Raw genomic sequence first — 26,741 nt, 5'->3', positions numbered from 1 at the left:
GTTCTACTTAAAGCTTGAAGCTATTTTCAGAAGAGAGGATGTCTGAAAAGCTCTCTCAATTATGAATGTAAGCTAGTTTTTCAGGACCGATGCTTTAGCTTTCTAAACCTCTAAAGCAGTAACCTCTGTTATTCTTCCATGGGGGGTCTCTCAATCAACTACCTGCTTGAGATCTCATTTTATCTTTCCCATTATTTCAACTGACATATACATCTAAAGAGAAGCCACTATTAATATACACAGAGAGAATTAAATAATTTTCCCCTCTTTTTCCTGCTGAAATTAACTTTCCATTTTATAAATGGTTTGACTCTGTATACTTCACACCACTCAACAGCTGGGATTGCTTCTCCTAAAGCAAGGTAACAGTCCAATCAAGTGGTCTATGTATTTCCTCTTTTACAGCATGCTCTGTTGTTTCAGCTTTAAATTCTGTTACACTTCTTGAGTTAATGAAGGTGAGAGTGAACAAAGAAAGGGGAAGAAACTCATCAGGCAGTAAAAAGTCAAGGGCAATCAATATACCCTGTAATGTGATTTCATCTTTCAACTGCATGGATGGCATCATCACTGAAGAGTGAACATACCTTTGGCATCCATCAGTTTCTTGTAATGAGCAGCCATGTGATCTTGAATGATGTACTGATTGGAGAGCTTGCAGGAAGATCCAGGAGAAAAAACTGCAAAAGCAGAAGTTTTAGTTCATCTGATGGGGCAAGAAATGTCTTTTAAATTGTTTTTAAGTGTTAATAGCTTTAAAAATATTTTATCACCTTTTGATTGGAACAAGATCAAGTCAATATTCTTTAATTCCTTTCAGGAAGGAAGGGTAACACAAAATATAACATAAAAAATAAAAGAGGTGATTTTTGCTGAGAGTCTGGAATTCAATTTTTCCATCCTAGATTTGCCTACTTTCTTGCTGTGTTGCATTTACTTGCCTAAATCACTTTCCCTACCAAGCGAGACAGCACTACAAACAGTTTTTCACAGCCAGTGAGTTTGGCTACCTTCAATTTATTGTGTCATCTTTTGGACAAGCATCAGAACATAGAGCAGGACCGGACACCTAACGCCTTATGTGTGCTTTATTTAGTAATGTACTCTGACGAGGGACTGGGATGGAGCCCAGCTTTCAGTAGCCTGTTCAGCTGCACCCTCAGATCACACCACAACCAGGCACAGAAAGGTGATGCCACTTTCACCCCAGAAGCTTCTGTTCAGGTTGTTCATTGACCATGTGCATGCAGCCTGAATGCTTATACCATGACACATGCAGTGCCGTGACACAAAGAGAAACAGTGACTCCATGTTTGCTATGAACAATGGACAACTTGGTGGAAAATGATGACCAAATCACATTTATATCTTTGTTCCAATGGAATTCAGCATGATTAATACAAGTATTGCAATGGGATTTGATATTCAAAGCAGAAAAATATAAAGCTCACAATATTTCCAACTAGGGGCATGATAATACTATCAGACTAAAGAAATCAAATTGTTAAAGTAAGTAATGTTCTGTTTCAAAGCTTTTATGTGCTTGATAGCAATAGTTCTTCACTTTCCAATACTTCAAAAGCATAATTTGTACATGAATTTTACCAAAGGTGCTGCAGCCTCCTGCTGGCAAAAGCATCTGGAACAAACTCCTCAGTAATAACCAGAAACATTTCTAGCTGGTGTGAAGCGAGACAGCTCTGCTGAGCTCAAGAAATGCCAATATCCTAAATCATAGAAATGAGAGGCTCTTGCCACTAAGGAAAAGAAAGTAATATTTTGGGAAACATCCCAAATAATTCCCTGATTGGCAGTGACAGCCTGGATTCAATATCTGCAGTGAAAAAGACAGCATGACAGAAGAACTGTGTGGTGATCCAAACAATATCCAAGGATTAAAAAGGGATGGAAAATCCATTTATAAAAGAACATTCTTCTCAAAATAAATTACAGCTCCAAATTTAAGATGCTGAAGATGTACAAGGCACTAGTAGTTTAATCTAATTTTTTGTCTTTCATATAATCTAACTCTATCTTGGGTCCAGACAATTACTAGCATTGTGCAATAAGTGGTATTGTGGTTATTCCTATGTAAGAAAAAAAGAAAAGCAAGTTCTTTTATTTGCCAGAGACATTCTGTTGATCTTTGGCAAATCACTTTGTCTTCTTGTGTCTCAATTTCTCCTATGAAAAGAGGACATAAAAAGCACATCTGTATCTCGAAGGACATGTTTTAAGGATAAGCACAATAAAATTTGTTCTCATCAAAATACCCCTAACCTCCTAGAAATGGTGCTTTTATATGAGCTCACTGGAAAATTCAAACTTGTAAACAGATTCTTTTTCTTTTGTTTTCTTTTACATCTTTGAATAACTTTAATTTGAGGGAAATGTTAAATAGAATTGCTCCAAGAATTTTAGTAACCTTTTATGAGGCTGTGCTGATGTCTGCATGAGGAAAATACGTCAAGCCTATGTTTGAACAGAATCAAATTTCCGTATTTACTGTTGCGAATGATGGAACTGATCCACATGCAACCATTAGCAAGCTGCTATATCCAAGCTTTCAGGAGTTTCAACTTCTCCCTTTAACTGAGCACTACTGTATCTGAAAGACATTTGCATCTTGCTTCTCCATGAGGAAAGATTTCCAGGAATCACAAATCTAAGAATGAGATACAAAGAACAGTGATAAGTCTCTCAACACTGACTCTTTTTATTTCCTACTTTTTAATGACTTCCCTAGTAATTTATTGTAGTCCTGAATATGTAGTTGTATGATGACTAATTGACTTAGGTTGTACTGATTGAACTGCAACAGATTACTTCTGCAAATCATGTCTGAAGAATATATCATGTCCAGAGGTATAATGTCATACCATAAATCCACTTGTAGCAGTATTAAAGTTTGACTGATACACAATGACAGTGATAAAACATGTCCCTTCTATGCAGCTGAAAATCAAAAAATGCTTTTGAAAAACTCAAGAGGTGACTTTGCTTCTCACCAGTCTGCTGTCTGGAAGCATCTACGTTTTGATTTTTATTGGAGAAAAAACATGTTCTCAAGAACATGTACTTTATGTCTTTTCTCTTCATTAAGGAATGAACTGTTTCATTCCTTAAAAGGCTAATGTAACTGCAGCGCTGTTATGCTACAAGTCTCATTAGCTGGAGACTAAGTTGCATGCAAGTAAAATAAAAAAAGAAAAACAGTGATAATTAAAGCCACACCTTAAAAACCTTGGAAAAGTTTTGAAAATACTAAATTCTAAGTGAAGCATTTCTTTTAGACATCTCTGCATCATTTTGCTTTTGTAAACTGACAGAAGTATCCTGTAGCATTGCAAGGGAAGAGCTGTCCAGTACCAAAAGACATAGTTTCACTGTTGTGGTCCTGCGTTTGTTTGTATCTGCCTCTTGCCTGATTCTGTATTTAGAGCCTAAATGTGGAGGGGAGGGGGATTGCCTCGTTGCTGTGTTTATTTGAGAAACTGATATGACACTGCAGAAGTGGAGGCAAAAGATGGTGCCTCAAATTCAGCACCCTCTAGGTTTATGATGGCGTGGCTCTGTCTGCAGCTGGGCTTTATCAAAGGAGAGACAAAGGACAAAAATAGGGGTGAGCAGTGTGCCAGCATCTAGATAAGATCTGAAATCATATGGATCTTGACAAGGTACAGCAGAACACCACTTCTGAGAAGCGTCAGGCAGCTGGGGAAATTTCTAGTGAGTCTTGGCAAAGATCCTGAACACAAAAGTTGCTCACCTGAATGCAGATGATGGGACTTTTGTCACAACAAGTGTTGGAAGCACTTTTCTTCCAACACAGTTGGTTCTATAATAAGATTTTATCTTTAAAAATCTCATTATTCCAAACTCTTATTCCAAAATTGCAGCAGTTAGACACCTTTCAAACAACAAATTGAATACTCACGGCTACTTTTGAGACTCAAGTGTCCTCTGAAAGGCTCCATCATCGAGTATGTAGACACTGTGATAACCTTGGATTCTTGATAGGAAAGGACAGTGTATTGGTTACATCTGAAGTAAGCAGTTAGTAGTATGATCATCTACTGGCAGACCCTGTGGGAATTACAGAAGAGTCACCTTGTGGACAGAATTCTTTGCTACAGCTAAGGCAGGTACAAATTGGCTGGAACATTTGAGTTGACTTTCCCTGCCAGATTAATTTTGTTTTAATTCCTATCAAGTAGTATGACCTTCTTGACCAGATATGCTGAGTAAATATTCTCTGTTACAACAGCATCTACATGGCAATTTTCTGCAGGCCACAAAAATGAACCATGGCATTGCACAAATGTCACATATTTTGCAATAAGAAACATTGTCTTTCCTAAACATAAATCTGAGCAAAAGAAGGAGCAGATCAGGATGCTACTGTGCTGCTTGTGCCCGAGGGAAAAAGCGGAGACAAAAGCACAACGTAAGAAGTTTTTCTGAAGATATGCTACAAAATAGTATAGGGTAACACAGCACAAAAGTGGCACCTAGAAAAGTCAGACCCAAGACAGCAAAGCACACAAGCCCCCCCCCCACACTCCCCAAACACACACACAGAAATAAAGGGCAAGCTGCAAGTACACAAATTACTCACTCACTGAATCCCATCAATTTTATGGAAGTATGTCCCAATGCTGGCAGATGAACTCATCTCAGTTGAATTACAGTGTAAATTTAATGTATGCCTTGAGAAATGATGGGGCCAAACCTCTGTTTCAAAAGTCCCTTAGATTCACAGGAGCCAGACAGTCACAGGTTCATAGGAAATCCAGCTTTCAGTACCAAAAGCAATCCCTAACTCCCACTGAAATCAAGGGAAATTCAGTACCTTAATTTTCAAGTCTGATCACAGCGACTAAACTTAAGTCCTCATATTTAACTTTATCTTAGTGAAATGATTTAGGATTTGTCTATGTGCAGAAATTCTAGTAATGATTTTAATTATAATTATCCAGTAAAATTTTAATTACAGTTGAAATAGATGTTCTCCGATTTAAAAACTTATTTTTGTTTAGTTTCAACCTGTTTCTTGTTAACCTGAAATAAGGCAGCCACTAATGCAACATGCAGGCACAATCTCCTCCAGATATATTCAGATGCTTTAAGTCTATGCTCCTTAAGCAGATGAGCCAGCTGGCAAAGAACTCCACAAAGTTGCCTACCAGTGGAAGTAGCTGAATGGAGAACCTGCATTTGCCTGATTTGTGAGCTGTAAAGGAAACATCTCCTTAGAGATGATCCCAAATGTCAAAGGACAGGCTAGAGGCCATCAGAACAAGAAAAATCAATGCATTTCTTCCTTTGGTCTCAAGACAGCATTGTAATTTGAGGGAGAGACCACGAACATCTCACTCCTAAATAAGGGTACCTTCACTTGTGCTCTCACCCACACATTTCAGTGTCAACTCTCATCTCAGCTCACCATTGGAAGCTCAGTTTTTGGCAAAATCCATTGTCTGGAATAACCTTCTTCAAGAGATACAGATGCAGGTGGCCATGAGTATCATTAACTGTGCTCCCATAGAAGAATCTGTGAGCCAGCCTTTTTTTTTGGGGGGGGGGATCAAATTCTGTCACCTTAGATCACTGGCTTAAAATAAACATTGTATGAAATAAATGGGGGTTATCTGAGTAAATGTTATTGCTTTTCCTCTGTGCTCATATTTCTAATTGTCATGTGTCCCTAAGTTAATAGAATCATCAAAAGGTCAGCACTCTTTTTTTTTTAATCTTTTGAAAACATCCATCTATAGTCACAACAGGATATGGGCAAAGGAAGTTACCTCTCTCAAATCCAAGGGAACAGATCAAAACATTTGAAACTTAAAAAAAAAAAAAGAAAGAAAAAGAAAAAAAGATACATTTCTTCAGCATTTTAATTCAATTTTTAAAACCAGTGAACTTAATCATACCTTCACACGTACTGGCTTGAGAATTAAGCAAATTAGTTTAGTTTAATCTCGCTGTAAATTACTCAAAATGATTTCAGTTCTTTAATTTCTTTTGAAATGTGATTTATCTCTTCTAAACCTTTGCTTCTAAGCTCTTTTTCTTTTCATGTCAGACATCTGTGAAAGGCATGGCAGATAGAAGGACAACCATAAGGTACTTTAGAACAAAGGGAAATTTAATATCTGCTCGTGTCCAGTCCTACCATCTTTGCCTAACAATTTCTTCACTACCATTTCAGTGGGAAACTGCTCCGAGTGAACACTAGATAAAAAATGGAACATCAGTATATCAGAAATTTAACTGCTTGGCACAAATATATTTGATTAGTATAGATACACTATTTGTAATGTGGTGTAACCGACCAATTGTTAGGACAGAACACAAGAGGGGCAGGCTTTTAAGCATTTAGTCAACTTTGTGTACATTTACAATAGGTAATGCACCAAGTAGTGTTGCTGCTGTTGTTTGGATTCTGGTGACTTCCTCTGGTTCTGCTCACTGTCCCAGGCTTTGCAGAAATAGTCATTCATACCCAGTGAGTTTACAGCTAAAATTTGTAAACCAGATGAACAGCAAGTGGGGGAGAAAAAAAGAGAAAGTATTATCTTAATTTTATAGGCTGAAAAAGAATAATTCATTTTCTCGTTGTAAAAAGATGAAGAGATTTACTGGCAGAAAAATGATACCCAATTTCCTGAGTACCAGGTCAGTGCCTAGACCTCAGGACTTCTATTTTCATTTTTATCTAAATATCTAATTTACAGTATTTTCTTTCTCATGAGAAGAAACACTTCAGTTTCGGAAGCTGTAACCATTTTTTACTTATGGATACCTAAAAGCTTCCAGTAATGGTGCATTTCCATGTAGAAGACCTAACAGAAAAGAAATGATTTTGTCAAGAGAGACTCTCAAAAACCAATGATACAGATGGATTCCTATTGCATTCCAGTTATTACAGCCCATTGTGGTGATCCAGTACCAAACACAGAGCCAGAGCCTAACCAAGGTGATACCATTTGCAATATACCAGTTAACTTCTAGATCAGACTACACCCTTTTTCATGGTAAAGAATCTGACAGTGGAACAATGGAGGTGTCTGATGCACGCTACTAAATCTGAAAGGTAGACCCTTCAAGGCAGTAGTTTGACAATGCCCCTTAACACAAGCTTGTTGACTTTATACACTCACTGTAAAACAATACTTCAGTACTATTGCTAAAATAATTCATTAACTATACATGTTTTATTAATTTTGTCTTTTCTTAGTATGGAAAAACTAATTTATATAGACTTTGAAAGAATGATTATTTTTGTCAACCTTTTCATTTCAGCTGTAGCAATTGGAGAGCACAGAGATTCTGCCTTATTTTTGCCTATGCTCAAGCACAGTAACAGAAGTTGCTGTATTTGGGGATCATTTCTGAAAGGAAGGTTTCCTAAATCTGCCATAATGTATGCTTATCTCTGTTAGATCTGTGTAAGTCACACTAGGGAATCTGTTATGAATACTCAGTAGTTAGCCATCCATTTGTAGATGAAGTCCAAATCTTTACAGTCTTTAGGTAAGAGAACAAGTCCCGGATCTATCAAAGGCTCATTTTTTATTTAATGATGTGTTTCTTGTCAGTGCAGTCTCTTCAGTTTCTTTGTATTGCCTGTGTTTCTGTAATACTTGAACCTGTCTTCCTACCCAAACACTGTAGCAGTACCTTATATCTGTGCCAAATGGCTTTAATTTTATTGGACTGTAATAAAACGATTCAATCAGTATGGAGGATATTTTGCTATACCACATCAGTGTGCAATTCTTTATCAGAAGACACAGACTGTAAACTGTGTGAAAGAAAAAATAGATGTTTTTCACAGCAGACATATAGATACTAAAATGCTACACTGGGAATTGTTTCTGTTGCATATAAAACACAGCAAACGTAAAAGGGTAACAGAAAAAGCACCATATGCAAGTTACAGAAAAGACAGACACTTCTTTAAATCCTAGCTAGTAATAATGCACAGGTACAACATGACATTGCCAGTGGCATTCACTGAAGATGTAAGAGGGACTCTTTTTGAATATCTGAATGATGTGCAATGAAACAGATTAAAGTATCTGGCAAAGGAGTTACTACTGTGAAAAAATAATTCCTGGCAGACAATGGGTTTTAATTCTATGGCTTTGTACATGCCTCTTGTAAGCTACTGAGCTGCATCAGATCTTACGTTTGCAGGGCTTTGTGTGTTGCAAAATTTGGTTGTTTCTGAGCAGCTGGGCTGCTTGGTGGGAAGAGCTGCTTCCATGATGGAGTGGGGCAAGGAGCAGCTGCACTGTGAGCTGGGCTGGGCTGCATGCAGCCAGTAGGTTGGACATGCCTGGACTCTAGTCTCTTTTACTAACTCACTACTGATAGACTATCCTGTTTCACATACTCATATGTAAAGATTTATCAGTGAATACTACAGTATGGTTAACGATTAGTCACACATGAGGCTATTCCCATTGATGGTGATGTGGAAAGTTTAGTATAGCTTTCAAACAGAGACAGATCTGATAAAGCATATTTAACATGGGAATTTATGTTTGAAAATGTTTCCAGGTGTTTCCTATTGATAGAGTATGTTTGGGTGAAACAGAACAGTCCTTTATCTATAGGAATACAACACTAAAATGTTTGAGATACTTACACTATATTTAGTGCTCAGAACTGATTATTTGATACATGTTATTTCACAGAATAAAATCATAGAATGGCTTAGGTTGGAAGGAACCTTAAAGCCTATGCAGGCCCAATGCCCTGCCAAGGGGAGGGCAGCCTCCCTTTGCAGGGCCCCATCCAACTTGGCTTTGAGCACCTGCAGGGCTGGGACAACAGTTTCTCTGGGCAGCTGTGCCAGGGCCTCACTACATTCATCATGAAGACTTTCTTTTTTATATCTAGCCTAAATCTATTCTCTTTCAGTTCAAAGCTGTTATCCTGTGTTCTGTTAAAGCACTCCCAGTCAAAGATCCCCTCCTCATCTTTCCTGTAGGCTCCCTTTAGGTACCAGGAAGACCACAGTGAGGTTCCACCATATGTCTTGCCTCTGTAGGAGACTATGTCAACTCCAACACTTGCCATTTGCCTGCTTGGTGAAAATAGCATTCTCTCTATCTCAGGAACTTGATAGCTACATCTCACATTTTGCCTCCCAGTAGAGCAGCAGGAAACTAAACTTTTGAGAGCTTAGGAGCTGGACACACTGAGTCCTGAACCCCTGGGAAACCCTGCTCTGGATTTGTCTGGACTTACTCTGGAATAGATAGATTAAAAATGTAAAAGACCTGGGAAAAGACTGGGGAACCTAAAAGACAAAGCTTCCAAATTTGATGTATTAAAAAAAATAGAAGGCACTATTCTGATGATTTCAAACCCTTTTTCCCATCTCATTTACTACAGCACAGGGGTTCTAATATGCATTCAAATATCATTTATTTCTTAATTTTGGACCTTCCTGTGGAACTTGATGACCTTTGCCAAAACCTATCATACTTGTACTGCATGAAGACATGAACATTTTCACTTTGTGGTATTTACTCATCTGATATCTTAAGCCATACATTTAGCTATTAAGAACTTGTGGAAAATTAGGCAGCTGTTGCAAGTACATAAGTGACACCCTACAGAGCTGCTGTGAAGATACACATGTGCCCAGGCCACACTCCCACTGATTGGGGTGATCCAATTTTGGCAATGTGCTCTTAGCTCTGAAGTCTGTTCATGGAGCAAGGAGACTTCTTTTCAAATGCTTTTGCAGTCACTGGGTGATATTCACTTGTAGCTACAAAAGAAAAAACCCACACACACCACACAGAGAAGCAAGGAGAGACAGATGAAAGGAAGAAAGAACAGGGCAGCTCTTTATCAAATCCCTTTGATGTAAGAGGGAGATGTTATAGTTTAGGTACCTGTAGAGGCAGAAAAATAAGAACAGAAGACAATAAGAAAACTAAGTATGTGGAAAAATTAACTGTAGTGGCTAATTCTGATCTGTATTCTCCATCTCTTTTCATTAACAGAACAGAACATGGTTTAACTAGCAATGTATTTTAGAAGGCTGCCTATATAACAGCTCAGCTATTTTCACTCGTGTATGCATGTCCTTTCTGGGCAGCTACAGATGTATAAATTAGTTCTTCTCATCCAGGACAAACTTGTATTTTCCTAGTGAAACTTTAAAGAATCTTAAGTGAACAGAAAGAGCACCATAATTGTATCTGTCCTTTTATCCAAATTAAATAGTTGAGGGTTGCTCGGATAATGATTAGACTATATTCATGCCCTGCAGGACGGACAATCACCCTCAATGGGTTTTTCTGTGTAATATGGGCTGCTGATCATCTGAAAATTCCTGCCCTTAGTGCAGTACCCAAATGAGAGAACTTCTTACCAATGGGGAGTCTGTTCATTAATATATAAACCCTAGTTGAGTGAAGAAGAACAAATGGCTTGATTGCCTAGGAAAGTAACCGAGCTACCTCTCAAGAGCGCAGCCATGCTGTGGTAGCTCAGTGGATTTCAGTGGGCAATGATCAAGCAGTTCTTTCGACAAAGGCAGGAACCCTATTATGACTTTCAAAAATAAGCATATTGTAAATGAAGCACTTCAGATCTCATTTATCAACAAGAAATATGGCCCCATCCCAGGCAAGTAAAAGCAAGATATAAATAAATCCGTGTTGTCTCTTCTGATGGATACAAACCTGCTGCTGGCACATTATTCAAATTATTTTAGACTCATTAGAAAAATCAAGATTTAAAATCACTTCTACCCCCATGGCCCTTCCAAAATTCTTTTTCTTCTCAGTGGGGAGAAGGCTGACTTTGGCAGGATGAATATAGTGTGGCTTCTCCCTCTTCCCAGTGTCCAAGAATTGCTGTGGACATGCCCTATGGAAGTATTCCTTTCTCTGTTGACAAGTTTGTGGCAGCATCCAGATAAAGATATGCATCCCACTCAGCCAGGATGCTCAGCCCCTTCTGTGAGGAAACATATGCTTTCCCCCTATTCCTTGGAAAGAAGCTAGAGTGCTGTGGCAGTGGAAATTTCCTTGAGCTTCAAATTTCTATGAAGGGTACTGCTGTTTTGGCTCTGCAGCAATGCTCTATCTACCAGCCTGGGAATGACTTCAAGAATATGTTTATAACTAGTGCATAACATAGAGCATCGAAGACTAGGTTGTGTACCTTCTCTCTTCCCAACTGTCTTGTCTAGTTAAACTAGCAGTTTAAAGTTTCTCAGGTCAATAGCTGTCTTTTTCTAGACAGGCATATCATAGGCATAGATAGGTGCCTCACTGTATGGGAAACTGGTAATCACAGCCTGAACCCCTGATTAATCAGCTGAGGCATGTGTTGGGTCAGCTGTGGGAGCACAGGTGAGAGTAATTTAGCTGTGCTCCCGGAAGGGGTGGAGCTTGACTCCATCTCCTCTAGACCTCATTTAAGGGCTGACCACCACTAAGGCAGCATTTGTTGTAGATTGCTCCTTGGTGGAGATTGCCTCAGTGGTTCCCAGCAGGCTGAAGGCTTCCATATGGGTGAGTTTTTCCTGTAAATAATCTTTTGGATATTTGCTTCCATCTTTTCATTATTGTCACTGTACACTCGCACAATGAGCCTCAATCTCTAAGATTCAAGCAACAATCAGCAAGTCACAAGAAATAACTGAAGTATAAATAAGCACTGAAACGTGAGAGGATTTTGTTAGAAAACCTTGAGGTTTATGTGCCAATCACAATGGTTAGCCAAAGATTAAAGGCCATTTTCCACCAAAGGGCTGAGAAAGGAAAAATGGAGGGATAGTATAAGGGCAAAGCGTTGCACTCTTGCCCTGTTCTTATAGTTTCCCAGACATCTACTTACAGCCAGTGTTGCAGACATATTTAACTAGATTTACTTCTTGTCATATGCAAGGCAGAAATACAAAATATTTCCCTATTTTAGATACTTTTATTTCAGTAGCTACAAAATATGAAAAAAAAATTATATGTTTGGACTTGGTATCTTTTGTCTGTGTAGCTGGGCTGATAACTAATCTACCATGCCTTTTGCCAGGAAAAGCTGCAGAATGCATGAGGGCTGCTGACCTCCACCCAGAAGCAATGCAAGCTCTACCAGAGTTTCATGTTTTATTTACCAGTTGAGCTCTTGTCTACAGAGGCTGAAACTGTAAATACTGCCAAGAGGGAAAAAAAAAAAAAAAAAAAAAAAAAAGAAGCACTCACAATTAACAGTATTTCATACAGCAATATTCTTGCTGTTAATGTTATCCATGTGTCTAGCTGCCAGAGAATGACAGGTTACATCTGAACTGTATTTATTTAAAAATAATAATGTACTTTAAATAAGAAATAAAATCATGAAAAGAGTACAGAAAAGTATATTCAACCTCTCTCTTCCCCCCTAATTTTAGATACTTTCTCTTCTACTCAATTGGTTTCCCTCTGCTTATGCACACACTTCTACATCTAAGGTGATGTGACAGTGATGCAAGAAATTTCAAAGCCTTTTTCTCCCATCTCATGAGGAATTACTATTTCCCTTTTTCTGTCAGGTGTAATGGATTGCCCACTGAATGTGCATTCAGTACAGTTGCTAGAACTAGAATATTACATGAATGAACTACATGAAGATGATAATAATTTCATTCAATTAAATTATTGTACCATTTATTATTATTCCATTATTACTGCTCTCCATTTTTAAATTCACAGGAGTGTAAATCACCACTGATCAGCCATGTGGTAGGTCAAAGGTGCTCATCTTGAGCATAAGATCTTCACAAGGAACTACGGTTCACATTTGAAACCTGCTGGCTCACAGCAGTTAGCTACGAGTTTCAGCAGTTCACAAAGTTAACACAGTCTCTTTCTTGTAGCAGCTGCAGCAGACAGAAATAACAGATTAATGGTTGAAGGGGAGGAGAAAAATCTGAGAACGTTTCTTTATGTCTCTTCAGAGGCACGCTGTGTACTGGTGGGGCTGCCAGGAAGCTCCCTTCAGTACCTTCAGCACCAGTGGGGAGTAATGCATGTCAGGTGTCAGAGCAAACTCAAGATTGGATGCAAATATGGCTAATTCTACACTGTAACAAGTGATAAGGGAGGGTGAAACAGTGGATGCTAACAAATTGGAAATTCCTCCAGAGCAGGCAAACTGCTCTCGGTGGCCAAAAGCCAATAAGCAGCTCTGCTACATCTAGTCACAAAGCCTCTAACATAAGGACAGTGGGAACAGCAATGCATCTGTTCCTACATGCCAAAGAACCCACAGGAGGAGGTAGGAAGCATAACTGAGGTAGTAAAGACAGAGCCAGTATAAATAAACTAGTTCAGAAGCTGAGCATTCTGTGACTTCTTCTGACATACATCAAAGAAATGTTTGCTGTTTGTATCACAACTGCAGTCCACCTAGTTCTGCTTTCTGCCACCAGGATCCAGCCTTTCAGGTACCTGAGAAAGACTTTTGAAAGAAATATAGATGTATATTAATTTATTCTTGTTCTCATATTAGGTTCTTTTTCTTCTAACATTCAGAAGTTACCTTCGGAATAAAGAAAAATCCTTCTTATTTTTCACAGTGAATTACTAGAATTCAGTCTAGTTGATACGTATTAATATAGTTGATACATACTTTGTGCCTTCTATAAACAATTAGAAAGATGAGAAACAAGATGTCGGTCTTATCAATAGTTTGTAGTATCAGTGATTATTTCAGTAGCTCCCATGAATTCGTTTAAATGTTACATTAACACTTGCAGATTTTCCACGTTTTTCTTTTTAGCTGTGTGCATTAACACTTCAACTAATAAAGCCAAATCAACAACTTCCAGGTTTTAAATTAAATAAAGGTAGTCACTGTAGCAGAAATGCTGTCATGGCCTGAAGCACTGATTGAGCAGCTGGTGGGAAGGCAGGGCCAACCCAGGGGAGCTCAGGTGCAAGCAATGTACCTGAGTGATTGCACCTGTGGAGTCAGGATCCACCCCTTCCTAGATCTCACTTAAGGGTTGGCAGTGGAGGTAAGGGTATCTTAAGACAGGAAAAAACTCATCCAAGACTGAGACTGGTAAGTTCTTGTGAGAGGATGATTTTAAGTTGGGTAGTTAGTGATTGTTTTGTGTGTTATAAATTTGAGTAACAGGTGAAACTGTAAGGTGATAATAATGATATAATGGTTCCTTATCGAGTGACAGGCATAAAAACTTTCTGTAGGAATTCACCTCATACATAGAAAGGGGACAACCAGTCATAAAGAGCTGCAAGAGAGTTAAGAGTTCTCATTATTTTCACAGACCAGGATGCTAGTGTTGGCCAGGTCTTTGTGACTTTATTTGCCTATTGTGCTTTTCAGAAAAAGTCTTAGGTCTTCATGTTCCTGGACAAGCAACAGCTCTTTTGCTAATGAGTTTGTTCCCCTAACCTCAAGTATGTAACCATTTTGTTTATTTAGAGGGCAATCTTTATTTTGTTAGAATGTCTCAATATTTTTCAAGGTAATTAGTCAAGAAATAATCAGGAAACCTCTCTGTGTATTTCTTTTTCTCCCCAAATTCATTAAGAAAGATGGGGGAAAATGATGTTTTCCATTTGTATGCCTGACAAAATTCCTTGGGGGGGGGGGGGGGGGGGAAGGAAGGATAAGTAAACTAATTAACACATTTAAAATGTCTAACATGGAAATACACTTAACGTGGTGATTGAGAATCAAAACTAATGTTGCTTGTTCAAACTCCCCCTGAAGTCCTTAATGATTTCGATACTGACTTTAACAAGGTCACAATTTGATCCTCTGTGAGCTCATGGTTGTTACCAGGCACTAAGTATGAAAAAACATGAGGGTAGATACATGTGTATTTGTGACAGCAGATGGGCCACACCTCTGTTCTTTGTTCAGAAGCTACGTATTCAGCTAGATTCTTCAGATTCCACCAGGGCTGGGTGGAAAGAAGGCTTTGACAACTGATAACTTTATAAAATGAACCCTCCAAAATGTGCACCGGACCATTGCAATCAAAACTTCTATTTTCTGGAAATAGCTATTTTCTACTTGCAGTACAAAAAAGTGCACTTGATTATAATGAATCTCACCATAGTGGGACTGCAAATGATCAGATGCACGAGCATTTGCTGTAGGCTATTAGCTTCATCACGTATACTCAGATTCTTTTTTCTCCTCAGAAACAAAATGGTCTACAGTGAAGTAGGAAAGCTCGCTATTTTTTTTTCTTTTCATTTGCTTTTCCTTCTTTTAGTCTAATGACACAAGCCACGTGTTAGATCAGAAACCAAGCAGAGCGTGCTCTAGGACAAAACAACACTGTTAGAAATTACAGCACTGTTCAAACTACCAGGCTTTACAGGCACATGATTTCTTTTTCTTTTTTTTCTTCACTGAGTAAGCAAAAGCATTCCTGTTACAAGGAGAAATTAGTTATCAGAGCGAGATCATACAGCGTAGTAGGGGAGCCCTGCTGTTACTTGCTGAAATAACGTCAGAACTGAAAGGAGGAGGTATTAAATGTAATTCCCTGCTGGTTGCTCTCTTAAGACACAGGCAGCTCTCAACTGGAGTCCTGCTAGTTGCAATCAAAGTTTGCCCTAAGAGACCTTTTCCACCATAAAGCAGCTGCAGCAGCAAACCATAAAGCTCTTAGTAAATTTAGACACAATCCTGGAAGTTTTTGCAAGGGAGGACCCTGAGCTCCATTACTTCTGAATAGGGCTCTATAGTATATAAGCACGGTCAGAAGGTACAGGGAGGTGTTTCTGCTGCGCTTCCCTGTTCTGGTGAGACCTCACTGGGGGAACTGCCTCCAGATGTGGGGTTCTCAGTACGGGAGAGACATGGACCTGATGGAGCTCATCCAGAGGAGGGCCACAGAAATGATCTGAGAGGCAGAAAACCTCTCCTACAGGTGGAGAGCTGGGTCTGTTCAGCTTGGAGAGGAAAAAGCTGTGGGGATACCTGATAGTGGCCTTTCAGTATCTAAGGGGGGGCTGTAAGAGTGAAGGGAACAGATTCTTTAGCAGGGTCTATTGTGTTAGCACAAGGGGAAATGGTTTCAAACTAAAAGAGGGGAGATTTAGATTGGATGTAAGGAAGTTTTTTGTGTTTTTTTGTCTTTTGTTTTGTTTTGCTGCTGTTGTTTTTACAACCAGAGCAGTGAGCCACTGGCACAAGTTGCCCAGAGGTGGTGGATTCCCCATCCAGGGAGATGCTCAAGATCAAGCTGGTTGGTGCTCTGAGCAGCCTGACCTTCTGTAAGCGTCCCTGTTCATTGAAGCACAGTTGAACTAGGATGGCCTTTCAGTTCACTTTCAGGGATGATTAAGTGATTCTATGGCTCTAATTTTTACTTCACAGCATTGCAGGCTGGCTGAGGTTGGCAGGGACCTTCGGATGGGGGGGGGGGGGGGGTCCATCTGGCCCAACCCCTGCTCACCCAGCAATGTGCAGGGCCACATCCAGGCAGCTTCCAAAGACATCTGTCCTCCTTGCAACCTTGCAACCTCCCCTACAGGTGCAATTGACTCCAGCTCTCTTTTCCCCTCTTATCAGACCTCCCTCCCGTGTACAGGCTCTAGCTGCGGGTTGTATTTTACCTCGCGGGTGGTGGGAGCCTGCTGAGGCCCCCCGCACTGCCCTGGCTACTGCAACACCAACGGGGCTCTGCCTGGTAATGGCAGCCCCCCAAGGGGAAGCCCTGCGGGCATGGCTGCCTGCCTTCCCTTTGGGGCTCCCGGTGAATACGCTCTCCCCCTTGCAGCGTTTATAGGGCATTTTTGAAAGCTCTTTCAGCAGCTTCTATTTATAGCTCGCCTGAGTTAATTTTAGCTCACAGCCGGCTCTCTGCAGCGGTAAAGGTTGTCAGGGTACGTGGGGGGAGTCAGAAAGCTGCTCACCCTCCCCAAGCACATCTCGGAACAAGGGCTGTGAGCGCTTTCAGAAGGATGCTGAGGGATGAAGGAGAGATAAAACGTGTCAGCCCATCAGATTAAATATTTAGATCTGCTGAGGCTGCTGACAAACACCGTGCTCCTGCAGATGAGCTTCTGTGAATGATGTGGTGGGGAAGCCTGGATGGAACAGAGAGGTGATGTTCACTCAGGAAACAGGCAACAGAATGCATCCTGGGTGATATTTCTCTTGGAAGGTGCTATAAAAAAATTATAAGATTTAGGAAGCAGTAATACTCCCTGCATTTTCAGTGCTAAGGATATGATTGGTAAGGAGCCAGTAGGAAAGCAAATTTCTGTGCTGTAGGAATAGAATTATAGCAGGGGAGTTGGGCTCGATGATCTCCAGAGATTACTTCCAACACTTACAGTTTGGTGATTCTGTGAACAGCTGAAGCATGTGTGTCAGTCATAAAAGTGCTCAATATGTGATCTTTAACATCTTAGAAACAGGCATTAGGAAGAGCAGCTTTTTTTTTTTTTTCTATTGAGAATGTGTGCACACCCTGAAGCATGTCCTCCCTGTCCTTGGGTAACTGAATTCATGTTGTGCTTAAAGGGAGCTGCGTGTGTGTAATGAACCAGTGTACAGCCCAGGGTATGGGCACTGCATCCCCAATTCTGTTAACGTGCATTAAGTGACCAGTGGATGAACTTGGTTTTGTGTTAGCACTACTCTGATATTATCTGCGTTTCTTTAAATGTGTGGTTATTCAGATCTGCTTTTTTGGATGATGTTATCTCTGAAAGAAATCATTGACAAGTTGTGTCACAGCTGTTTTGTAAATGAGGATCTCAAGGTGGAAGAATTGCAGGCCACAGTAGCAGGTGGGAAGGTCCAAATACCATGGGCATATTGATACCATTCCATACTGATTACTGATGTTTCCTAGGTACATGTAAAGGGTTCTAAACATCAGTAGAATGCTGTGGAAAATAGTGTAAGCCGCAGAAGATATGTTACAGCAATGTCTTGTTATATGTTTTACATAGAGTGATACTTCTGTTCCAAAGTCATCCTAGAGACATCCCCCTCTGAAAGCTGTCTTAAGTCAAAGCGGCATGTCAGGCAAGAGTGTACATAGAATAAAGCAACAGCTGTACAGGAGAGGGCTTAAACCACGTTTTAGAAATTTGTTTAATATTTCCAGCAACTTAAATATATGTGCCCAGGTGGTAAGTGGAAGAGAAACTTTATCTCCCTAACAGACTTCAGATGAAATCAGGCAACTAAACATTTTATCTGCTAGCTTTGTGTCTTCTAGCAGATAATAACAGGTGACAAATGCTTTGAAGGGTGGGTAAGCTATGTTTTAAATCTCACTGAGGCAGTAAATTTGCATACAAATAACTGACTAGTCCTTTAATTATCCCATAGTTCTGTTGATGATGGTGAAGAGTTATAGCTCATATTCCCTCAGTTATGTTGGTGCAGCAAGAATAGCAAGTAACTTTAAAAAGAAAGAAAGAAAAAAAAAAAAGTGTTTTTGTTACTGAAGTCAGCACTTGCATCTCTGAATTCACACCAGGAACAGATGTGATAAGTAAGAAGACACCGTTTATATGCGCTCATTGTTTGGGATTGAAGAGAAAGTTGCCTAGATTGTAAGACTGTGATGAAGAAAAGCTCTTTTTAATATGCTGATTCTTTCAGAATCAGGACGAGGCTTTTATGGCTTTTAAACAGCCATTTTTTTCCTATCAGTCATTGTTTTGATAGAAGAGATGGAAAAATGAAGTGAGAAACTCATGAAGAAGATATAGAACTGTTCTGAAGAGCTTCCTTTACAAATGCTCCTCTTGGGATCTGGTCTGTCACATAGACTGGAAATCGGAATCATCCTTCTCTGTGAACAGGTAAGTTCTGATGCTTTTATTGCCTTTTAATCTAATGGACAGGTTTCTAGCTTGTATTTAAATTAACTTATGCTGGCACTCTTGTAAGTGAAAAAAAGGTTTATTGAAAGCAGAGTGTTAAGGTAATCTAGAAGGCTGTAGAATAAGCAAGAGATAAAGAATACTTAAGAGAAAATTGCTGCTTATTCTCTTACAGACAGGAAAAAAATAGTGTTTTTTCATTCCTTTGCTTTCCTTATACTTAGCTGCTGGTACGCTGCTGGATGTGATAGAATTTTGCTTAGATTCCTAATCTTTTTCGACACTCTAGCAAGATTTTTCTGATGACTCTGTTCTGCAGGAAGAAGGCAATTACAGTTTTGGTGTCAGTGCAGAATTTAATTTGATATGCATTTGAGCAATATTAGTTTCATACCTGAAGGGAAAGTGACTATGTGTTCAAAGTGATTTGATTGAAGTTATACTAAGTGCTTGGTTTCACTATTGTAGCTCTGCACTAAGTGAGGGAACTACACTTTGATTCATATGTTGGTGTAAAAACTTTCAAACTTAATCTTGGTTATTGTGGTATTCCAGTTATGTTGTTTTCACTTTTTCTGATCAAGCTCAATCAAGAGGAAGCAAAAGTATGGTTCTGTAGCCTTTACTGAAGTGAGTAGTAGAACAGAGTTTGAGGCAGCTTCTATTGCTTTAGGGAGCAGAGTGAGGGGCAGTTATCTGGTTCTTAGAGATTTAGCTATTTAGTAAAATACAGAGTTCTATAAAAACTTGTATTGTTGGATTTTTCATGAGGCAGAACAACTAAACAAACAATTGAATGATCTAACAGCAGCAGGAGATCTGCTAATGCAAATACTTGGTGGAGTGACTCATAAAAACAAGCCAAAAGAAAAACATTAATCAGCTTGCCCTTCATTTTTCTCTCTGTTCCTAACACCCCTCTCTCCACCTCCTCTATTTTAAAAGCCCAAGCAGATCAACACTAGCAAGTAGGAGAAAACTGCCATGTTGTACACCCAAAATGATAGGTAAAGGAGGTAATTGTGAGATGCTATTCCACCTTAAACCCTAGACCATAAGAGACTTCCTGATGCTGAGTTGCTGAAGAGAAAGAGGTTTGAAGTACTTCTTTCTTGACTACACTCTTTAGTGTATAATGCGAATCCTACCATGTCTGAGATCGTTGTAGTAAGGCAAACATCAAGACTAAGATTTCAAATGTAGTTGTACTAGAAAGACTCTTCAGAGGTTTTAAACCATAATTTTCAGAAGTATAAATATCATAAGTAAGTGGAGGTTCCAAACCTTTGGCGATCTGGGGAGTTTTCAAATGAATCCTTATATAATGTTGTCTTCTGCCTTCTTTCTGTTTCTTTCAGTAGACATGATCATAAGCTCGAAGTACTGTACTGCATTTGGAGTTTTCTATGAAGTTTTCTGTGGCTTTGCTATTGCAAAATTTCCTCGCAGAAAGCTGCAGTTACTTAAGTTTAACAAAACTTTGATATCATGAAGTGATAGCAATAGTGAAGGATGCCATTTGAATCAGTGTGACATTCAATCTATTAGGTGAAGGCTACTTATAGTACAGGAATTTAAGCATACTATTGTCTATGGTTGCCACAAACAAATCTGTCACTGAGGAAATAGGCTGTTCTCTTAAGGAACTCTCTGAAGCATGTGTTTTACTTCTTTAGAGAGCATACCAACTGCCAGCTCTTATGCTACCCTGTGAATATTAATGGAGGTTGTGACCCTTACAAATTCAAGCCCACTGTAAAGACTGCAGGCTGTTTTTGAGATTGTTTTCATCACATTTCTTTTTCATTTGTTATAAACTACATGTTGTGAAAAATCTACATTTTCACTTATAACTAAGCTAAACTGAGTAGTAGTTATAGACATACTCACATCTACTCATTTATCACCAGAATATGTCTGAATGATGCAATTATAAATTACTCTTATTGTTGCTGAAATTTTAAAAGTAACATCTATCCTTCTTGTTCCTCATCTAATATATAAATAACCTGATATTATTCTTGGAAACATTTAATTTCTGCCTACGATAAACTAGTAGAGGAATATGTTTCTAAAATACATGTTTCCATCCACTGGAAGGAAGTCTGTCTTATCATTATCTGATCTTTATCATTAGTTTGCAGTAATGATCTAGAAACTCAAGCCTGCAGGAAGGATAAAAAAATATAGTGACAAGCCTTAAATAACTTGTTGACAGAGAAGCTTTATGAGTAAATTTAGCCTCAGTCTCAGCAACTATGAATGTTTGCTGCTCTTTTTCTGGTTTTTGGGGGGGGGGGGGGGGGAGAGAGGGGGGGAAGGCACTGTACTCAGTTGTGTACTATCTCTGCATATGTCATATATATAGACACAGATAGCTCTTGATCCTTCATTGGAGCCTGTGTGCATGAATACAGTGCTGTAAGGGAAAGCAAGATTTGGGAGTCGAAGAAAAAAATCTATATACCCTGCCGAGAAGTACACCATTAACTCATACTGTAGGCTTTGTAAGCAGGGCTGGTATGTTGTAAAGGTCCTGAAGTAATGGTGCAAAGTTGGCATTACAGGTATAAATAAAGTACCTCAGTCTGGATGAACCTGCCCAGCAGCCACATGGAGCATTTCAATCATTGTTTTCTACACTGACTGTCAAGATACAAATTTCCAATCATCGTAGTGAGGGTAGTTCAAGTCATTGCTAAAATTGTTCAGTAATGTAATTATTTTATTGATTTGTTTAAAAATAACTATTGGAGATTTTTTTAATAATCTTTTCAACAAATCTTAAATTGAGTGCAGATGGGTAATCCCTGTTGAAATAAAGTGCAGAAATGCCCATTTAATTCTTATTAAAAATGCACATTCCATGGCATTGCTATGTCATGTGTTACCTTGGCTGAAACATGTTGCTTAAATCACTATGAAGACCTCTTTTCTGAATTGTGCAAGAGACCTGGTGATTGCTTCCCAGCAGTGATGAGAATGAGTTATGAGCCTCTCTGCCTCTTCCTAAAATAACAGGGAATGAATTTCATGTGGGCAAACACTTGACTCATTCTTCTTGGAATTGATAGCTTTCCACGCAGGACTTGGAGGCTGCTCCACAAACCAGTTGTAGTTCACAGAAGGAACAAGCCTTCCGAGGAGTTCAGGCACTCAAAGAATAACATTCTTGGCCAAAAATAACCCTGAGCACTGACAACAAATTAACAACAACAACGAAAAAACCCAACTAATTTATTTGTAAATCTGTTGCAGCAAGATGTACTTCCAGACATATCTGAGAGATGAATGGTACGTCTCTTCACTCTTCTGCTATCATGTAAAGCTTCTTTTCAGCTAAACCAGAGCCACATATGATAGATACATCATTTATGGTCGCATAAGCTATGTCAGCTGCTGCTGGCGAAGACCCTTGTGCAGTAAGGTAAGAAAGGCTGCCCTAGGGTGATTGTAAGGATACAGTAGTGACCTTGCCTCCACAGAAGGACTGAGAAAAATGAGAGCGAAGAAAATGACAGAACTGTAACAAGGACACTGTGAGAGAGAGAGAGAGATAGTCCTGAATGCAGTGCTGTACAGAGAGAATGGGTAGGCTCTATTAGGGGCACATCATAGATGAGTGTGGGAAGAATGGGTCTTTAAAATGGTGGGCAGCAGTGCGATGCAGCCCATTGCGTTGGAGGTGTCAGTACTGGCTTGTGCGGTTATGTGTGAACGTGGGTTTGGGGATAAATAGCATTGAGGATGGTGTAAGTAATATCTCTCCTGTTTTATTTGTGCACTTGTGAACTGGAGGTCAACTTTTCACTCTTTTCATCCACTCTTGCTGCATGTTTTTCCCTCAATTCTGTAGCTGTCTCTGAGAGAATGGACTGGTGAAGTGTGCACCATGTTTTTGGATCTATGCAGTTTGTCCTGACTGACAGGCCTTCTGCAGACTATTTGGCATGGGGTAGGGAATGGCTCACTGACAGCAGAAGGAATATGTCCTCCTTGGAGATATGAATCCTTCCTTGGATGAAGGAGTTGTTGTGTACTGCCAGCTAGCATTCTTGCTGACTGTTTTTTCCAAATTAAAAAATGATTTAACTCTACATGAGACAGTATGTGCTATGAGGCGATGCTATGGCTTGGATCTTTATTGCATAGAGAGAGAATCAAAAACAAACCTATCCACACACCTTATTTTCTTCTGGTTCCCTGTGGTAGTTTCTTGCGATGACTTCTTTCTGTCAGCTGTGCAGCATTCTTTCCTCCCTCACACTTTTACACGGAGAGATGAAATGAGTGTCCAGCCTGCCAAGGGCAAGGAGAAGGGTCTCAAAACATTTGGTGGTACTGGGAATTAAAGATGATGAATCAGCCATTCCTCAAAGTCATTCCCTGGCTTCTAAAAATTTGCAATTCCAGTAGTGATACTACAGAAAGAATAACCTTTCCCACTGCTGGGAACATTTAGGAATCCCTGCTCCAAAAAGTACACTTTGCATCCTGTCTGTGTGCTGCCAAATCAACCTTCATTCCAGAGATGGCAGGAGTCTCCAAGGAATGAATAACTTTTTTATTCCAGAGTATTAGTGCCCTGAGGCTGATCTCTGTAAACTGTCTACAGCTGACACTCCTCTGCACTGGGAAATGGCACTCATGTTGGAACAGGAATGCAGGAAATTAATGTGGTAAGAAACACAGTGCTAAACATAACTGTCCATATTTACAGTTGGACTCTCGTTTGTGCTGAACGCTGTTTACCTGCACGGGGAACTTTATAAAGGGATTGTGAAGCTGCTCTGTGTAAAAGGCATTTAACAAGACATGGAGTACCCCAACTCAAAAAATATATCTTATTGCAATTTACTGGTCTAAATAGAGAGGGAGGATGATTGAGTTGCTCATGATACCTTTGTGTTGAGGTCCAGCCTATGCTTGATAAGCATAAAGAAAACCCATATGAGCATCTCACAAAGCAAATGAGGTTTATATTTTTATGTTAATTTATTGAAAGAAGCGTGCTTATCATGGTTATTTTTACTTGTGGGTATTGGTGTCAGTAAACCTAGGAAACACCCAGTGCTATTTGCCATTCCTGCAGATGTTCAGGAAGGATCACTTGCAAATAGCAGGTACAGCTTGACATGAAAATTCCATTTGCTAAATGTCTTTAAAGAACACATTGCCCCTGTTCTATCCAGCTGCTATTTTTATTAGGACCTGTGCATCACCTGAAATCTTTCCTGTCTTAGTATCTGGGAGTACTTGTAAAAATAAATAAGTAAATCATAGTACAAATCATAGTAAGACTGAAAGCATTAGACAAGAACTGCTTAATATTGAGGTAATTTTATTAATATTTCTTTGCTATCAAGTTAGTGTAAGTAATTGAAATGTTGATCTAGGATATTTGCTAAGGCATGATACCCACTCTATATTCATATAGGTTAAAGCTAGATTCCATGTTAGAAAAACATGGAATTATTGGATCTCAGCAGTTTTGACTTAAAAGATAAGATTGAGCTGAATTGGTTATACTTATTGCCTGCCCACAAGGTGTAAAGAGATGATCAAAAAGTTGGCAAGCCTTACATGAATTTGATTTGGTTGCATGCTAATAAAAATAGATCAGGAGAAGCAGGAACTTCTCCTAAAGTTGACTTATAGGGTGACTGTTTTAGCAGGCAGAGTAGAGCAAGCATTATAAAAATAATGAGGGTGTGACCTTGTGTAATACTATATTTGTGACTTTCTGTTTCAGGTTGTGGGTCCTTTCTGCTTATCTGGAATAGAGCCATAGGAAATATTTTTAAAATGAAATGATGCTTCTGGTACGAGGTAGTAGGTGCTGGTGTTGTTTTGGTTCTGTTTTCATGCTACATAGGAATGAGATAGCATTTTGGACCAGGCATCCATGCCTGTTCCAAATGACTATTTGTGTCCAATCCGAAGTCCATGTAAAAAATCCTATGATAATTCAGAAGACAAAAGAACTCCTTAGGCCCTGAAATCCTTTAGCATTTTAGGAGTATTATTCCATCTAAATTCCAGCAGTATGTTGGATGCACATTTTTTCTACTTTTGTTGCTTTTCATCCACTACTTAAAAAGAATGCTGGTGGTTCTGTCAGCTAAATAATTCAGTATGTGGGTGTGACCAAAGAGAAATCATGCCTAATGATATAAGTTAATAATGAACAGCATAGGACCAGCTTGGGTGTATAGTTGTGCACACAATTTAGGAGAATAAAATGTGTGCTCACTTACTGTAGAGAACTGTTTTGTAAGAATAATTTCCTAGCTACGGGAAAATGAATTTTAAATTCCTGGCATGTCTCTTCATCTGAAAATTCAGGGGAATTTAGAGCTGCATGTGAAGTTTGTGGCTTAAGCCCATCTCTGGGGAAAGTAGAAATGTTGATGGAATAAGTCAGGGTAAAACAATGACAGCTCATCCATTCAAAACAAGGTAACATTATTGTGAGGTATCTGGGAAGATCTGCTGGTAGTGGGGATTTCTGCTGACCCAGTTTTTGTCCTCTGCTTGATGCGCATACTTCTCTCTGTTCTGAAAGGTAGGCTGACTTCTGCACTTTTTCTCCTACATAAGAGGGAACAGGGTATGCTGTGTGTCATTCTCATGCATGTGATGTCCTCATGCCAGGAATGGTTGCCAGTGTCAAGTGACCTATGTCACTTGTCTCAGCAGCTGCTGAGCCTCTGGTCTTCTACCACGGGCCATTTGCAGCTTTCACATCCTCTTGTCTGGGTCTCCAGCTCGTTTCATATAGCACAAGTGCATTCTGGCTCTTTGCTCTTACACAAGAGCTTTTTTCATACTTTACGTGCTGGGAAAATGGGAGTGCATGGGCTAGGTTTCTTCATGCAGCACTGTCAAGTGCCACAGGGTAGACAGGACATTCTACGACCTTATTCTTGCTGAGGGATGCAGGGCTATGTAGGATGCTTCTCTCATTCCCAATGCAGACATATAGTTGCTTTCCAATGGGAACTTCTCACATTTCCTGAAGAAACTTTCATGGCTATAGTGGTATGTAAAGTTCAGGGTTGCTCAGACCCCTCGTGCTTTGTAATAAGTAAATTGTTTTGAGTTTAGAATCTGTTGCTGGCACTTATTTAAATAAAAAACACGCGTAGAGAAACAGTTAAATATATTGCTTGTTAATTGCACAGAAGATGTATGAGTTCTATTACATCTCATTCTATTATTTTTGTTCTTTGGTTAATAAATATAATAAACATGCTCAACTTAAATACATTACTGCAGGATGCTAATATACTGAGGATATTGAATATAATAGTTGTCTTGGAGAAATGGTTCAACAGAACAAATGAAAAAATACATAAATAATTTGGTAAGATTTGATGTAATTATTCTGTCTGAAATTTCTAGAGATGATAATAATACTTTATTTTCTTTCTCAGAAGTCCTGAATAGCGAGGTAAAGGAAAGGAGAACTGTCAATAGAGTCACAGACCAGTAAATGGTTTAGGCCTTCTGCAGTGAATTTCACTCCAGCTTATTTTAAACAGTCAGTTTAGGATATGGAAATTTTTTCCTAAAAGCACAGATATTAATGACTGATATATTTGTGCTTTACAGAGGTATATATTCATTCTATTTTGTAACATTATAATTTATCTCCCTTTGGTTAGGCTTTGATTACCTGTTATTTGTCAACAGATTTCTGCTAATTTTGTAAGGAAAATAAACTATGGGAAATGGAGAATTTAATGCAAAGCAGGTTTGCTATACTTATCTGTACAAAATAAATAAATCAATGACCATTCCAGTAATGCTGGGAAAAAAAAAAGAAGCAGAACGAATCACTCAACGTTATTCTGTGCTCTGTGATAGAGGTTTCAGCACTGCAATTGG

At 39.1% G+C, this 26,741-nt stretch overlaps 2 protein-coding genes across 6 annotated transcripts in view; one reads left to right on the top strand and one right to left on the bottom strand.

Annotated features, from left to right (window-relative positions):
- Nucleotides 1-20,571, bottom strand: part of LOC107311089 (spermatogenesis-associated protein 7-like) — a 49,994-nt gene extending 29,423 nt beyond the window's left edge. For both annotated transcript variants that reach the window (XR_004306519.1, XM_015857339.2), the window contains exons 1-3: nucleotides 20,136-20,571; nucleotides 3,938-4,086; nucleotides 588-680 (exon numbers count right to left, since the gene is read on the bottom strand). Coding sequence is in view for 1 of the 2 variants with exons in the window: in XM_015857339.2 (XP_015712825.2) it covers nucleotides 588-680; nucleotides 3,938-4,073 (229 nt within the window). In the remaining variant the exon portion in view is untranslated. The remainder of the gene's footprint in view (nucleotides 1-587; nucleotides 681-3,937; nucleotides 4,087-20,135) is intronic.
- The window catches only part of KCNK2 (potassium two pore domain channel subfamily K member 2), a 168,003-nt gene that overhangs the window by 29,277 nt on the left and 111,985 nt on the right, over nucleotides 1-26,741 (top strand). For 2 of the 4 annotated variants that reach the window (XM_015857335.2, XM_015857334.2), the window contains one exon: nucleotides 18,679-18,830. The exons of 1 other annotated variant lie outside the window; for it this stretch is intronic. The gene's annotated coding sequence lies outside the window, so the exon portion shown is untranslated. Of the gene's footprint in view, nucleotides 1-18,562; nucleotides 18,831-26,741 lie in introns of those variants that run through there. One more of the 4 variants, XM_032443321.1, reaches the window with a different exon arrangement.

Source organism: Coturnix japonica, chromosome 3, assembly GCF_001577835.2.
Source record: "Coturnix japonica isolate 7356 chromosome 3, Coturnix japonica 2.1, whole genome shotgun sequence".
NCBI classification, from domain to species: domain Eukaryota; kingdom Metazoa; phylum Chordata; class Aves; order Galliformes; family Phasianidae; genus Coturnix; species Coturnix japonica.
This window is presented reverse-complemented; position numbering and strand designations above follow the sequence as displayed.